Source organism: Lathyrus oleraceus, chromosome 6 (genome assembly GCF_024323335.1).
Source record: "Lathyrus oleraceus cultivar Zhongwan6 chromosome 6, CAAS_Psat_ZW6_1.0, whole genome shotgun sequence".
In the NCBI taxonomy this organism is placed as follows: domain Eukaryota; kingdom Viridiplantae; phylum Streptophyta; class Magnoliopsida; order Fabales; family Fabaceae; genus Lathyrus; species Lathyrus oleraceus.
This window is the reverse complement of record NC_066584.1, coordinates 506,540,095-506,556,334: the sequence shown is the minus strand read 5'-3', so window position 1 is coordinate 506,556,334 and position 16,240 is coordinate 506,540,095. Positions and strand designations below refer to the sequence as shown.

Below are 16,240 nucleotides of genomic sequence, written 5' to 3'. Positions count from 1 at the left end.
TTTATGATGATAATGATTGGCAACATGGTGCAGCTGAACATGAAGACCCCCAGGGATGGGATCAGTGGCAACAAAACTCGTGGACTGAACATGGCACTACTTACGGAAACTACTTTGGTGTTGGCTCAACTGGTTATAAATTATATATTCTTACCTTACTCGATAAAATGCGTTTTGAGCAACGCGAGCGCCACAAAGAGGTGTCATGTAGACGTGACGAGTTTGAAGCTGCTCAAGCAGAACATTTCATAGAGGTTCATATTGAAACTCTAACTGCAATTAATGACATAATTCGTTACTAAAATGACAATCACCATCGTTATCTTTCATTTTACTAGAAAATGTGTGATTTATAGGATTCTGAGTATGAAATCAAAGGTGCAACATGGTTCCGGGGTAGAGATCGAGGTAGAGGTCAAGGTCGTGGTCATTGTCGTTAGTTGAGCTTCCTTGTGGACAAAGTTTCTTATACATACATTTATGTTTTCATGTCTTTTTGCTTATTATGTTATTCTATTGTGACCTTTATGACAAATGTGTAATGGATTCTATTTTCTTGTCTAACTTGTTTGTCTATTTATGTTTATGCTTTGTTTCAATTTTACATTATTCTATGTGAGTGCATGTTATAGTTGATTCAGTTAATCTTTGCAACACATCTAAGTGATTTATATCCTATTGTGTATTTTCACTGTTACTCCTCACATTTATATCTTTATCTCTTTTTGATGTTGTCAAATGGGGCTAAGTACAAAGTCTAATGTACATATTTAGGGGGAGCTATGATCAATATACCAATTGCTTTGTGTGTTTTACCATCATAAAAAAATGAGAAGTATGTGAGTGCATTATTCCCTTAGATATGTTTTGAATGATGTCAAAATAATGAGAGTTAGTATTTGTGTACATTGGATCTTGTTGTCTATGTCTAAGTGTGCATTATCATATTAGGAAATTTAAAATAAGATTAGATAGGTCATTACAAGTCAAACTTATGATTTTTCATTAAAAATATGTCAATGGGTCGATACATTTTGGCTATGTATCGATACATACTGAATGAGTTTTTAAAGAAAATAATTTTGGCATAAATGTATCGATCATAAGGTGGATCGGTCGATACAGAGTGTGAATGAGTATACTCATTTGTGTTTGGAGTCGACTCCAACTGAAAGTTTTTTAAGAAAATGTGTTGGCTTCAATGTATCGATACATTGTTGTTGTGGATCGATACATAACAAGTATGAGTCGACTCTCCCGTGTCTGGAGTCGACTTCTACTGAAGAAAATTTTCAAAGTAACTTCCTTTTCCTCAATGTATCGACTCTTAGGCCTTATATATTGATTCATTCGAATTCAGAGTCAATACATTCAGTTCTATTTTTTCAACTTGTAATTTTTGACTAAAAATCTATTTTGTTTGTTATTTCTTTTCACACACACACACATATAAATATGATTTCATGCATCATTGCTCATTATCGAAACCAAGAATACACTTAGAATTTTCTCTTCATTTTCAATATTTTTCTTCATACATTCAACAATTACACATAATCATTTTTGTTAATTGTCATCTAGAATAGATTGACAAGATCCAACTTAGGATTGTTGTATTCATAATTAAGTTGAGAATTTTTTGAGGTTTCTTTGATAAAATCGGTTAGGATTTTTCCTCCCAGGTCAATGATTGGTTTGGGGGTTTTGTACAAGATTTCACAATGAGGATTCAACCGAGTGAAAGCTTTTAAGAACGGGAGTTCTGTCAAAGAAATAACGGTCACTTGATCTTTCTTAAGATCGAGCTAAGAGAAGAAGTTAAGATCAATATCAAACATAGGTTTTGTGTTCGATTTGCTACTTTTTCTCTTGTAAACTACATTTATAAAGGTTAATTACACATATCTCAATTCTATTTAGAATTGGGGACAAACGTATCCATAGTGAGGACAATTGGGGAACTGCACACAAAGTATTTGATAAATTGTTTGCACACTAAGTATTCGATAAATTATCTTTATCATTTAGTATTCTATTTCATTGAAAATTGATTATCAATGTGATTTAGTTCAAATTTATTTTGTAAAGCATATTGATTCACTTTCTCATCATTAGTATACATTTTGTTACAGTTTAAATGCATATCTGATTCTTCCAATAACGGTTTGGGATAGACGAGTGTCGATCCGAAATTGCTTGCTTCCGCTTGTTATAGTAAATATTTTCAAATCAAAATTTTTTATTACAAAATTTTATTGTGATCTATTCAACACCCCCCTTAGATCGCTGCCTTCGTTTAACAATATTGACTAAAAAACATTTTCAGCTGACTAACCAATTAATGAGAACATACATAATACCATGATTAATATGAATACATGAGTGCTTGGATAATTACATCTAACCTCCAACAAAAAAATAATTTAGATACACTTACTCATGGTAGTTTTACAATAGTGATGAGAAAAAAATATACGAAAAAGCATTCATGTAGATTTCTTGGTCGGATAGAGCCTGCACCTTCAATTATTTGATATCTCAAAAAAATTATCCTCTCAATTATCTCTTGTGGTACATAATTTATGAATATTACAATGTGACTATATATCTAATAAAACTTGAAATCAAATCCGAATGAACAGACTCAAAACTCTCTATATAGAATTTTATTCTAGTATCCTTGCTTGACAAGGTCTTTGATTCGCCTAACAAGTTTTGTTTTTGCTTCTTATTAAGTAAGGTTTCAACTTGTCCCACTTGTGATTGGCCGCCATATTTCGCTTGGCGAACCTTCCTGACTCGTCAAACGAAAAAACCATTTTTTCACCTTTATGTTATTTAGTTCGAAATTAACTTCCAAACAACTCTTGCGCACATTTTGAACTCATGATAATGTGTATTTTACAACTACGTGAAACTCATGATATTGTGTATTTCACAACTAAATGGAACTCATGATGTTAAGTTACTGTCAATTAATTTCTCTCTTAAGTAGGAAATTTGTTATAAAATTGGAATATTTTAATAAATTTTATATTTTAAACCACTTATACAAAATACGCATAATTGTTAAAGTAATGAAGTGTCTGAAGAACCACATGAAAAAACACCATGAATGACAACAACTAGTTCAACAAATTGGATTTTATGGCTTCTATAACAGTAGAGGGGAACACGACTCAGGGGAAAGTAGAGGGAGAACACGTCTCATCACCCATAATTGTTGTTAAAGTAGTAAAGTGTCTGAAGAACCACATGAAACAACATCATGAATGACAACAACTAGTTCAACAAATTGAACTCTTATGACTTCTATAACAGTAGAAGGAGAACACGTCCCAGGGAAAGTAGAAGGAGAACACGTTTCTACATCAAATAGCGATGCATTTTAGATCACTCTATCATTATCTCAATTTTTCTTGATTATCAAACATTTTAACTTTAATTAAATCAAAAAAACCATATCATAATAAAAAAAATCAAACCAAAGATACAAAACAATCAAACAAACCAGATTAAAAAAAATCAAACCAAAGATACAAAACAATCAAACAAACCAGATTAAAAAAAATCAAACCAAAGATACAAAACAATCAAACAAACCAGATTAAAAAAATTCAAAAGTTAAGTCAAGTACTAAATCTGAAAGTTAACTTCCATATTAAACAAAATTAGAAAAACACGGAATTAGTTGTATTTTGGGTGCATCTAGAAGTTAAATTCCAAATTTTAAGGGCATTAATAATTATTAATAATTTTTCACTAACGTGCGTGAGCACCCCTAAGGATGCAGAGAGTAATCCCCTTGAATGATGAGTATGCAATACTTCCTAGCATAGATTATCTTACATGGAGGTTTTCATATGTTGACATGATATTTATTTATGTTCAGTTCATTTTTGTACACAACAATTAGTAGATAATCAAGAATGTTAAGATCTAACCAAGGTTGAGTGTATACGAAAATGACCAATCCTCTATTTAATTCCAACTAATTTGATTTTTAAATTTGTGCCCACATCACATTCCCAAAAATAAAGGGTTCTTTAAAAGAAAATGAAGATGATAAATCTGATTTTTGAACAACCAAACGTAGTCTGATTCCTGCTGTCATCATACCTGACCACTAATAATGCCAGTCATTCCATTAAAGAAAATCTAGAGAACTGATTCCCAAAGTTACATGTTGAAATCAAAACGAAGGAGCTGGATATACAATGAGGCAGAGACTATCACCAAATATTGGCAATGCTTTTATAATATGGGATAATATCTCTCAACTTGCACAAATTTTCTTCAATTTGAAATGAAAAATCGTTCATTCTTACAAGTTGCTTCCAGAAGCAGAGACCTCTGTACTGCAAACAGGGCAAACCTGCAAACAAAGAACAATATTCAGGACGGATAATTTATGAATTTTTTAAGCACATTCCTGTTAGATTTTGTAAATGAGACCATCTAAACAAGTGGAGAACCAGATATCTATATCATTTAAAAGGGACATTAATGCATCAAGAACTATGGCAAAGTATAAATAACATGTCTTAAAAAATGTGGTATAATCAGCCAACTTCGATTCTTTCGCCAACTAGAATCTGATTTGTTTTTTCTGTTGGTTGAGATGAGGTAACCCGGGCCTTCAAATTTTTTTATATTTAAAACCGAAAGAAATTTTGCTAGAGGCAGCTAAGTGATAAAAACCAAACAAAATTGAGCTGATTCAGTAGCTGTTTTTTTGACAACCAAGAATCCTACATTTTTTATAAATGCCATCCTTTAATTATGTAATTGTTTGATTACTCTAATGCCCATTTGGACTAGAGATCGTTCAAGATCTTTTACTTGTAAACTTTTTTATTCAATTTCTTTTCTTATTTCATATCCGTTCTTAAATTCAACTTTTGACTAATTAAGGCTAAAGTTCCCTCCAAAGTTAAGTTATTCCGCCGTTGATAAATTAATTGTTTGTGTAATGTGCAGTACCACCTAGCCCTTAATTGCTCCATGCATAATTAATATATAATGGGTGAAGTCAATATTTACCAACCGTAGTGAAATGTTTCAAACTCCACACTAACTTCTTAAATATCTCAGAATATCAAATGAACAACTTTAAATTTAGGAAATAATGAGATTTGAAATATAGCAATTGGATCTGAGAGGATTGTTAGTGGAGGTTAAAAATGTTGTAGAAGAAATCATGAATAGAAAAATCAAGACAGCAAATAGTGAAGATACTTGACATGTGGTTTTAAAGAAGCTGTCGCAATATGCAAATTAAATGAATAGCAAGATGATATTCTTTAGAGAAAAGGGGTCTGCAAAACAGACTAAATCAGAAGTATTAGGAACTGAGGAGTGATAAGGAGTTCATGGTTCAATTCCCCCCACTAACAATTGGTAACATTTTCCATTTAAAAGAACAAAGGTGTTAGGAACTGGAAGACAATACTTCAATACAAAAATTCTGATTGACTTTGACTAGTTTTAAATCATATATATGTATTGCAAATTTAGGTTGAAAGTGAAAGGTTTAAAGTGAGACAGAGAATGATATATAGTGCAATCCAAGTTCTACTCAAGATATTTTAAGGACTTCGTTAGCAGAACAATGCTAACAGCACAAAAGAACACTTATGCACCAATTACTCCATCTGTCTCGAATTAAATGCCACATTCGTGTTGTGTGCGGTTTTTAAGCAAATGATTAGTAGATTTCAAAAGTAAAATTAGTATCATTTACTAAAACACTCTTATTAATGGTAGTTACTGGAGAGAAAATCAATAAATAAGAGTATAGTAGTGGAGAAAAAATAATAAATGTCATATGGTATTCTAAAGTGACAGTTATTGAGACAGAAAACGTGCAAATGTGACACTTTTTATTAGACGTGGGAAGAACCGATTAGGGCATAGAAGAATTATTCAATCAGATGCATAAAACTGTTTAAGAAAGACCTAATGGACCCATTCAAAACTTACACTAGGAACTTGCACTAAGACCACATGTATGCAGCTAATCGTAAATGATTGGGAGGGGAAGAGAAGCCTGTCATGTATGAGCATACCTTGTTTATTTTCAACCAGTTGTTAATGCACTCAGGATGGTACAGATGTTTGCAGGAAAGAACTGTCAAGGACTCATCATCCTCATAGTCCACCCGGCAAATGACACACCTAAAAGGGACACAAAAATCAGGAAACACTATATATTATCACGATCGCAGACAGCTAACGATAGAAGGAGCAGTATTTTGACATACGAATCATTGCTCCCATGCTGATCACTCCCCGTCTTATAGTTGATTGAAGGTAAACAGGCAATAGTATCAGTCGAAAGGCCTCTGCTCTCAGTTCCTACTACCTCACTCAATGCCAGGAGTTCCTAAAATAATTGAAGCATATTATTAAAACATGAGAGAGAAGCCAACAGAAAGTAGGAAGAGCAAGATAAACTTTGATATTGATCAAATTTACCTCATATGAAAGTTCATCTGGATCAACATCCTCCCAAGCATCCTGCAGAATTAGAGGGTCACAATAAAGTTAGAATTGAGTTAACTTAACATTAGTAGATGAGTAGCATCATTCAATTCTATAATTCCAAAAAAAAATGTATATCACTCCAGCTTGATGATTATGTCATTACAATAACACAGCACCTTAAACATTATGAAGATATCTGCAAGAGAATTTTTTACCAACAATGGAAGAAAAAATTAAGATACTCTGTTGATCCAGAGATATTATCAATACAGCCTCAAACTTCACTTCATTATATTTTTCTAACAACCTATTTCAAATACCAAAATGAAGTGATAGTAGTATTTTATCTTCAAGTTTTTGACCCATGTCGGTAGGGAACCAGAGTTATAAATAGCATGCATTATTAGTGCTGCTGTTTAAGCATGGGTGGCACCCACTATGAGAAACAATTATTTACAGTCTCACACAACTTCACCCATAATCTTCTACATGCTCATTGCTTGCCGGTTATTCTTTGTGTTATGTTGTGATTGTTTTGATTGGGATCCACATCGACAAGGTATATGACCAAAATGCTCTATAATGCACACACAATCCTTGCCACTTGAGCTAGACTTTGCGGTTGCATTAGGCCAAAATTCTAATATAGAACTAGAGTTAATCGTACATCTGCTATTGGGCGACCCACACATGTCTGTTACTAGAGCATATCTTACATCTGCTATAGGATTGGAAACATTGCTCAAAGCTTTACTCACACAACACCACTACTCTGGCATGTTGATTGTTCATGTGTCCCTCCCTACCCCTTTTTCAGTTTTCATGTGAATCGTCTTAGTGGGAAAACAGTCTGTGCGGCTCTCTACCTCTTTCCTGTAGCACACCCTTCTAGTTTCTTCTATTTCTTTTGGATCTCTGTCCTCATTTTTCAACCTGGCATCCCTCATTCTTAGACTGCTGTTGTTAGAGTTATTGATGTTTGTGTTTAGCTTAGGACTATGTTTCTTATAATTAATTATGAACATACCCAAACGTCTGTGTTTAGCTTAGGACTACGTTTCTTATAATTAATTATGAACGTCCTCAAACGCAGCATGGCAAGCAACCATTTAAAAAAAATCTTATGAATTTTGTCCTATATGTATTAAGTGCAGTAGATATAAATGAAATAAGCTAATAAGCTAAATGATACTAATGAAGCTTCAACGGAAAAGAATGTTAGTATTACAATAATTTTTTAATAGGACCACATTATGTTCACTACAAAAGAAAATATCTAGTTACATGTATTAATATTATTTTCTTAATACCATGAAATATTCCCCTAATTATATGGTATTGAGATTTCACATATAGTGTTTGGTTTTCCAAAGTGCATGGGAGTGTAAATGTACAAGGATAGTCCATGAGTGTGCGTGAATGTGCATACATAAACATAAAATAGAGACATTTACCTGAGAATTAGCACCATGCTCCTCCATGTCCTCAGCATCCTCTGTAATTGAAAACGAAACTAGAGATTCTAACTGAATAATTTGAAAAAATAAGACTAAATTTCACCAAATTTACACTCATAGCAAAGGAAACTTACGATCATGTATCCCAGCAAGTGCCAACAGTCTAGCTGCCATATCCCTCTCTTCAGCCCCCTGTAATGCTCTTGCATAGGCTTCATCACTTGAAAACAGCTCGGGATCAAATTCAATGGTGGGGTTATCATGTTCTCCAGCACTAGCATGAGCATGAACATCAAATACATCTTCATCTTCATATCCCTCCTCATTATCGTCATCCTCATCCTCATCACCATCATCATCATCCTCATCTACATCAGTGCCATCATGAAGATCATCAAAATCATCTCCATCATCATGCAAATAACTCTCACCCTCCCAACTTCCATAGTCACTTCCATCATTATTCATTCTCAGCATCATGTATGCCCTTTCCTATTCAATCATAAAATTAAAAGAAAAATCAGATTATGCGCAAACCACAACATTCAAACTATAATAGAATTAGTGTATTGGACTGCACCTGTCCTACCCAAGGTTTAAAAAAGCAGTCATTGCCGCAAAAAAAAACTGTGACAAAACAGTTTTCGGGAGGTGTAGATACCGATACCATTATTCACTGTTTTGATAGAGAACAAATTGTGATTAATTCACACCGCAGCAACCACAATTATTGCGACCGGTATTTAAAACCTTGGTCCTACCTATACTTATAGTTATTGTTCCGTCGGTTTTTCAAGTTAATGTATCCCATTATACAACAACATTCATTTCTTATACCTTTTAAACTTAGTCTCTAAATTATCACTTTCTCTCCTACTTAGAATGTAAAAGAGAACAAGGATATGCATTCATTCAAGTGCTATTTCACTTCCAGCTAGCACAGCTATTAACCTAACTCGTGAATTATCATTAGCAGTAACTACATAATTTAATTAAAGCATTATTAGGTTACAGAAAATTATTATGAAATAATAATCAAATGTTAGTTTTGAACATGTTAAAAATTAACGAATCCTAAAAGTAGCAATTCACTTCATTATCGTTCTAATTAAATTAATTAAGGAATAAACAAAAACAAAAGAAGTGAGGGAAACCTAACCTGCTCTTGAAGGGTTCGAGCGAGGGCGAGGTCAGCATCGACTTGGCTGAGATTAGTGAAAGGCGTTCTGGAAGGTTGTTGAGCGGCGGTTTCAGATCCAGTAGGTTGTTGTTGTTCCCCTTTGTCTTCGTCTTCTTCTTCTTTCTCTTCCATTTTTTCTGGTATGTTTTCCTCGCCGTTCAAATTAGAATGTTCTTCTTCGTGGATATGGTTGTTGGATTTGACTCCTCCGCCGCCGCCGCCTGAACCTAGTTTGGCCGTGTTGACGGTGGCGTTGACGGTGGTGGTGGTGGCGTTGGTGGTGTCGTTCTCCATTGGAATTAGGAAGAAGAAGAAAAAGAGAGTGAATAGAAAACAAGAATGATCGAATTCGAATGGGAGAATCAACCTCACGGAATATTATATTATATAATAATATATAATATATAATAATTGTTTTAAATTATTAAAAAAAATGGTGAACGGTGCATAAAAAAGAGGAAACGGCAATGAAATCAAAATCGAAATGAAAGGAAAAAAGGTCTGCGAAAACAGTGTGGGAGTGGGGTCCAGTAGAATAGACGCTCCGATTCGAAGCGACGTTCATTACGGTGGGTCCCACAAAAGATCGACGGCCGATCTTTGCGGATTTCCGGTTAATCACTTGCGGCAAGAAACCTAATTGATTTAGTTTTCGTTCTGTAAATTTGTTTTGCTACATTTTTGTTTTGTTTGTTTTAAATATGTTGTCATGTTAAGGATAAATACTAAATCGTGAATTTATCCTATTTGAAGAAAAAATTATTGAATTTAGAGTTGAACAATTTTTCTAGTGAAATTATCAAGTTTTTTTTTACACAGTTAAGTTTTTATTTTTTATGTTACTTTTAAAAAATGGTATTTGCAACACAAGTGAACTTTCATGCATTTTTAATTCCACTAACATAAAATTATATAATTATATTGAAACCTCAAAAAATTTAAAAATTTGTTATTTAATTTAATATTTTATTTTAATTTTTTAACTAAAAATATATTAGATTTAATTCTTTAAAACACTTTTATTAATCGAATTGATCATTTTCGTAAAAATTTATGAAAAATCGTTATTTTCTGCTGACATGAATATCAAGATACTTTGTATAAATTTGGATCAGTATATGTATCAAAATAATCCGTTCTTAGATAGAATCAACATATACATATAAAATAATCAAAATAATTGAGTTGCAACAACTCATCCTCCTTATTATAACTGGACAAATTAAAAGTCTAAATGATCTCATCAACATTGTAACAAGACAACTATATAACTTGACTACCATTTGAGAATCAGTTGGAAAATGTCTGTTTAGACGATTCATTGTCATCGTGATTTTCTTCTCACAAATCACTCAAATTGGAGTTCTAGATATTAGATGTTGAAAATTCACCACAACCTATAAAGAATTTCTATCAATCTTAATGAACAAGATTGTTATCAGCCACACAATGACAATGAAAAGAACGAGTGAGAAAGAAAGAAAAGCACATTGGAGAAGAAAAACAATATTTTCTGCAGAATTTTCTCTCTGCCCATAACCTGTGAAAAACTTATTTATTCATAACCTGTGAAAAACTTATTTATTCACTTTGCAACTGTAAAATTATGTGAATACAATGTTATAAATTTTTTACAAGAATATGAGTTACTCCCTCTATTTATAGATTTAGGTTAGCTTACTCCCTAAGCCAAAACTCAAAACTATAAAAGCCCAAAATAATTAACACTACTAAAAATAGGTCTAAGTCGAAATCTTGTGTGAAGTAACATGCTTTGACGCTTCGACACACTAATATAACTCGACACACTAGATTATTCGACATATCTTTATTCTGTCGAGCAACCTGCTTACTTCAAAAGAAGGGATTACAATGTTGTTGTATTGGTAAATTGTGTTAAAAAATTGGTGAATTCAAAACTTATGCATTATTTTGGTCAATAAAGTTAGTAACTCAGGATAGTTTTGATTTGAAGGGAAAATAAGTATTGGCAAAATGCTTTTGTTATTTGCAAGTTTCATTTGAATGTGATGGAGAAATTGATATTTAATTTGGTATGTAGTGGCTTGTTATTTGTAGATTTCGGTGAAAGTATGCTTACATGGTTATAGCCGATAAGATGAAAAAGTAAAGTATTTAAACACACTTCGGTTATGTTCGATTTTAATTGTTAATTAGTGTGATAAGGTTATAGATAAAGAACATGTTTCTTTTCACTATATTATAATTTATTTTCAATATATGAAATACAAATTTTCTTCTATAATTGTAAAAATATTTAATAAATTTGGCATATGTTTATTCCAATGAAAACAATATTCTTTTTTTATAGGAAATAGATCATAAAGATATTTCAAGAACAATAATTATGAGAATTGCTGCAAGCAGATAAAAATTGTGTTATGTTATTAAGATCTTTAGGATCTTGTGAAGGAATGAGTAACAGCACTTGTAAAAAATACGACAAACCAAGAAAGGGTTGCACATAAAGAATTGAAAAAGAAAGATTATAAAGCTCTCTTTATAATCCATAAATGTGTTAATCCAGATAAATTTGAAAAGGTTAGTGATGTAGAGTTAGCGAAAGAAGTATGAGAAATTTTGGAAAAGTCGTTTAGAGGTGAGGAGAAGGTGAAAGAGGTGAGGTTATAAACTCACAAAATAACATATGAATTACTTCAGATGGAAGACAGTGAAAGCATAACTGATTTATTCACTAAGGTTACGAAACTGGTGAATCAAATCAAGGTATGTGGAGAAGTGTTGACATCAAGATTTGTTGTTGGAAAGATCTTGAGGTCGTTGGCTCCAAAGTTCGACCACATGGTAGTAGTCATAAAAGAGTCGAAAGATTTATCAAAACTGACAAAGGAATAGCTTCAAGAGACGCTTGAATCTCATGAACAAAGAATGGCTGAAAGAGCTGCAGGAAAGTCGAAAAGTGATGTGGCTTTGCAGGCACAATCAGCAAAAGAATGGAAAGGCAAAGGAAGCTGGAGTGGCAACAGAGATAGATGAGACTACAAGAATTCGACTGGTTGAAATCAACAAGAAGGAAATTGGTCGAATCAGAGAAAACCCTGGAACAAAGGCAACCAAAGAGGCGGTGTTACAGGTAAAGGAAGAGGTGGTGGTCGAAAGCCAAACAAGAGCCTGTTGGTGTAAGCCCTAGAGGCCAATACATTTTGGTACTTGTATCGAATAATAAAAGGCATTCTCTTTATTATGGTTGATTAATAAAGTCCCTGGAATAGATAGTCCGTTTAATGTATTAAGTGTGACTTAATCATGAGAACACATTAAACATAAGGACACTATTCCTAAAGTATCCATAGTCGAGCTTTAGTGTGAAGTGGGATAACATTAAAGCATTAAGACTATTATGTTTGTGGACTGATGATCACATCTCATGGATCATGGATAAAGAGTTATCAAGTCTTAAACATAGGTATGAATATTAGGAGTAATATTTATACCGGATTGACCCGCTATGAGAATACTATATAGAAAGTTATGCAAGGTGTCATAAGTTATTCTCATGGTGATAATAGTATATTCCACTCTTCGACCTGAAACCACTATGGATCCTAGATGTAGAGTCGAGTGCTTTATTGTTGATCCAACGTTGTCCGTAACTGGATAACCATAAAGACAGTTGATGGGTACTCCACAAAGCATGCTGAGGGACATGAGTGACCTAGATGGAATTTGCCCATCCTGCGTAACAGGATAAATGTCTATGGGCCCAATATTGAACTGGACAAGGATGACACGGTCTATGCCTTGTGTTCAATATAGACATAAGGGCAAAGGGGTAATTATACACATAAGTATTATCACAGAAGGAATTGTCAGATCACATGACATTTTCGTGTCTTGGGTAGCAGTGATGTGTTGCTAGATACTGCTCACTGTTTATTATGTTAAATGTGTGATTTAATATAATTGCCAACGTCACGAAAACCTACAGGGTCATACACAAAGGACGAATTGATGAGAGATAGAGTAACTAAGGAATACCGTAAGGTACGGTGCCCTTAAGTGAGTTATAGAACATCGTAAGGTACGATGTACTTGAGTAGAATACGAAATATGGTAAGGTACCATGGGCTTAAGTGATTTTGGGCATATTATAAGATATGGGCCAAAATACACTTAAGTGGGCTTTTTAGCTTAAAGCCCACACAAGTGGTTCTATAAATAGAACCCTTGTGCAGAAGCAAAGTTTTGCGGTTGCATTATTTTCGTTTTCTCTCACTCTCTCTCTCTCACTCAAAGTCTTCATTCGTACCAGCTAGCACTGAGATTGAAGGAACCCGTTCGTGTGGACTGAGTAGAGACGTTGTCATCGTTCAACGTTCGTGATCGCTTCGTGGATCTGCATCAAAGGTTTTGATCGTCACAAGAGATCTGCACCAAAGGTTTCAACCGTCACAAGAGGTAAATATTCTATCACTGATCATGACCATTCGTAAGGATCTCTAAAGGAGAAAATTTTAATTTCCGTTGCGTTTTGGACCGCAATTCTCCTTCAGTGGTATCAGAGCCACTTACGAAACCATGAATCGGATAGCTGTTTAATTTTTGTATTAATATGATTAAAAGACAGAATGAATCAATTAATTAAACGAGTAATTAAATTTGACATCATGAGTGTACGAGTTGGATGATTGATGTTGACTATGCTTCGGAATCCGACATTAGTATGGTGAAGCAGCGATACATCGATCGTCCATAGGTTACGCAATTGAGACCGATCAACTTATATATGATATAAGTAATCCTAATGCAAAATACGGTATATGTGATATACTGTTTCTGTTTCGTTCATTCGAACACTAAATGATTGTTTTCCTTTGAGCGATCAATGGTCATTTGCTTCGGAATCCGACATTAGTATGGTGAAGCAATGACCTGTTGATCAATCATACTAAATCAACAATCGAGGTGTGTTTGACGGTCTGAAATTGGCGCATTAGGGTTGGTGACAGCGCAAGGGTTGTGCCGTCAGAGAGTTGTGAATTTAGGGCTTTTGGAACACGTCTGTTGACTATTTCAAAAGTTTTGTTATTTTGGCCGTGACGCTCGTGACAAGCTTGTAACGAGCGTAACATGATGGGCGTGACGGTCGTCACGTGCTTTGTGACGGTCGTCACATTCACAAGTCCAGAAAACTAGGCGTTTCTGTTTTTGGCCCTGTGACGGTCGTAACGTGATTTGTGTGACGGTCGTCACACTCACATTGCCTGTGACGGTCGTCACACGCCTGTGACGGTCGTCACACTCCCAGAGTCAAAATTTTGGGGTTTTTGTTTTGTGACTACGCAAGGGTTGTGTTGATGCAAAACAATGTCCATTTCAAATGAATTGTTCATTAAAATTTTGGACAGGGGCGTTGCCCCTCCAACCCCGCAAGGGCGCTGCCCCTTGACCCCGTCCGCTGATCGGGAACCCCCGGCTAACTCTGCGTAGTGTGATCGGTCGCCGAAATTTAATTTGGTTTTAATTAATTAAAGGAATTAAAATTAATAATAATAATAATAATAATGTGTTTGTTATTATTGCCTTGTTGTGATCAGTTATGGCCTTAGTTATCCTTCATTTTGTTTTGGGTTTGAAAATACGACCTGCGTGTCGTGCCTCTCCTTTTGATCTCTTAATGTAACTTCTTTTCTCATCTCAAATCCTCGTATGTAAAACGAGTTTCTTCTGGAATGTAATGTTATGAAGAAAGAGAAGATTTCAATATCAAAGGAGGACAACCTTGAAGATCTTGCTTGGAGAAGCTTAGAGAAGAATTCAATACTAAAGGAGGACAACCTTGAAGATCTTGCTTGGAGAAGCTTAGATCGTTATTAGGTTAGCTTAGGTTCTCTCATTGGCTTGGGAGAACAATTGCGCTAGGGGCCATAACTGTTTCATTGTGTTTGAATGTATGTTGATGCATGTGAATGTATGTTGATGCATGTGAGAGACGATTTATATGATAAATAAGCCGGTGAGATCACAACAATTACAATTCCATCAAATTAAATATTAAGTTTATGCTTTCCAAGTTTTAACACTCATCAAGACTAGTAATGGATAATGTAGGTTTCGCCTACGCGAGGTGCATGATCTATATATTAGTAAGGTGCGATGGGATAATTGTAATATCCAACTGTTAAAACAATTGGTCAAACTTAACTAAACAAATTAAAATAAGATTATATATATGTTTAGAAGCAAGAGTTGGGAATGATCCATATGATGGATTAGAATAAGGAGTTATTCACCCAACTGAAATTTTCGAGAGTTGTATGAGATACAACTGGAAGGAGTTCCTACCTAAATAACCTAGTTTTGTGTAATCCGCCTACGCGGACTTAGAACGAAGTGAAATATGGATCTCGACCCACTAGAAAATCTTCCAACGGGATTTTTCGAATCAAATGATGAGGGCCATTTGTTTTGAGTAAAATAGTGGGAGCATATTTGATTAAAGGCCTAATTAAATATGTCAATGATACTTATATTTTCTAAATCCTTATGTAGATAACCATGACAGCAAACACCTCTAATAACATCTTGCGATCAATCCTTGACAAGGAAAAATTGTCTGGGACAAATTTTCTGGATTGGCACCGAAACCTGAGGATTGTCCTCAAACATGATAAAAAGTTGTATGTCTCGGAGACACCTGTTCCTGAAGAGGAACCTCCTAGTTCTGCACCTAAGGCAGAAATAGATGCTTATAAGAAGCATGTCGATGATGCCAATGAAACTGCTTGTCTCATGCTGGCTACCATGAACTCAGAATTGCAAAAGCAACATGAGAACATGTCAACGTTCGATATGATCGAACACCTCAAGCTGCTCTATCAAGAGCAAGCAAGGCATGAGAGGTTTGAAGTTTCAAAAGCCCTTTTCCAAAGCAAGTTACCTGAGGGAGCCCCTGTAGGTCCCCATGTACTCAAGATGATTGGGTATGTGGAAAACCTTGAGAGATTGGGTTTTCCCCTCGAAAAGGAACTTGCGACTGATTTGATCTTGCAATCGTTGCCAGATAGTTTCAGTCAATTTGTCCTAAATTTCAATATGATTGATATGGAAAAATCTCTTCCTGAACTGCTCGCTA

At 34.4% G+C, this 16,240-nt stretch overlaps 1 protein-coding gene across 2 annotated transcripts; it reads right to left on the bottom strand.

The window, feature by feature from the left end:
- Positions 1–4,120: 4,120 nt before the first annotated feature.
- Positions 4,121–9,513, bottom strand: LOC127091188 (E3 ubiquitin ligase BIG BROTHER-related). 2 transcript variants are annotated; one of them, XM_051029746.1, is made up of 7 exons: positions 9,103–9,513; positions 8,078–8,435; positions 7,941–7,999; positions 6,478–6,519; positions 6,264–6,385; positions 6,069–6,177; positions 4,121–4,375 (listed from the first exon to the last, which is right to left on the bottom strand). In XM_051029746.1, exons 1-7 carry the CDS (start codon positions 9,415–9,417, stop codon positions 4,325–4,327), a joined length of 1,056 nt encoding a protein of 351 aa, XP_050885703.1. In that variant the 5' UTR covers positions 9,418–9,513; the 3' UTR covers positions 4,121–4,324. The 2 variants fall into 2 exon arrangements, with proteins under 2 accessions (XP_050885703.1, XP_050885704.1); XM_051029747.1 differs by having other exon boundaries at positions 7,941–7,981.
- Positions 9,514–16,240: the final 6,727 nt, after the last annotated feature.

Coding starts and splice junctions, on each gene's coding strand:
- LOC127091188 (XM_051029746.1), bottom strand. CDS start 9,417: ATGGAGAACGACACCACCAACGCCACCACCACCACCGTCAACGCCACC. Junction 8,000..8,077: donor ACTTGCTGGGATACATGATC/GTAAGTTTCCTT, acceptor TAGAATCTCTAG/TTTCGTTTTCAATTACAGAG. Junction 6,520..7,940: donor AGCATGGTGCTAATTCTCAG/GTAAATGTCTCT, acceptor CTAATTCTGCAG/GATGCTTGGGAGGATGTTGA.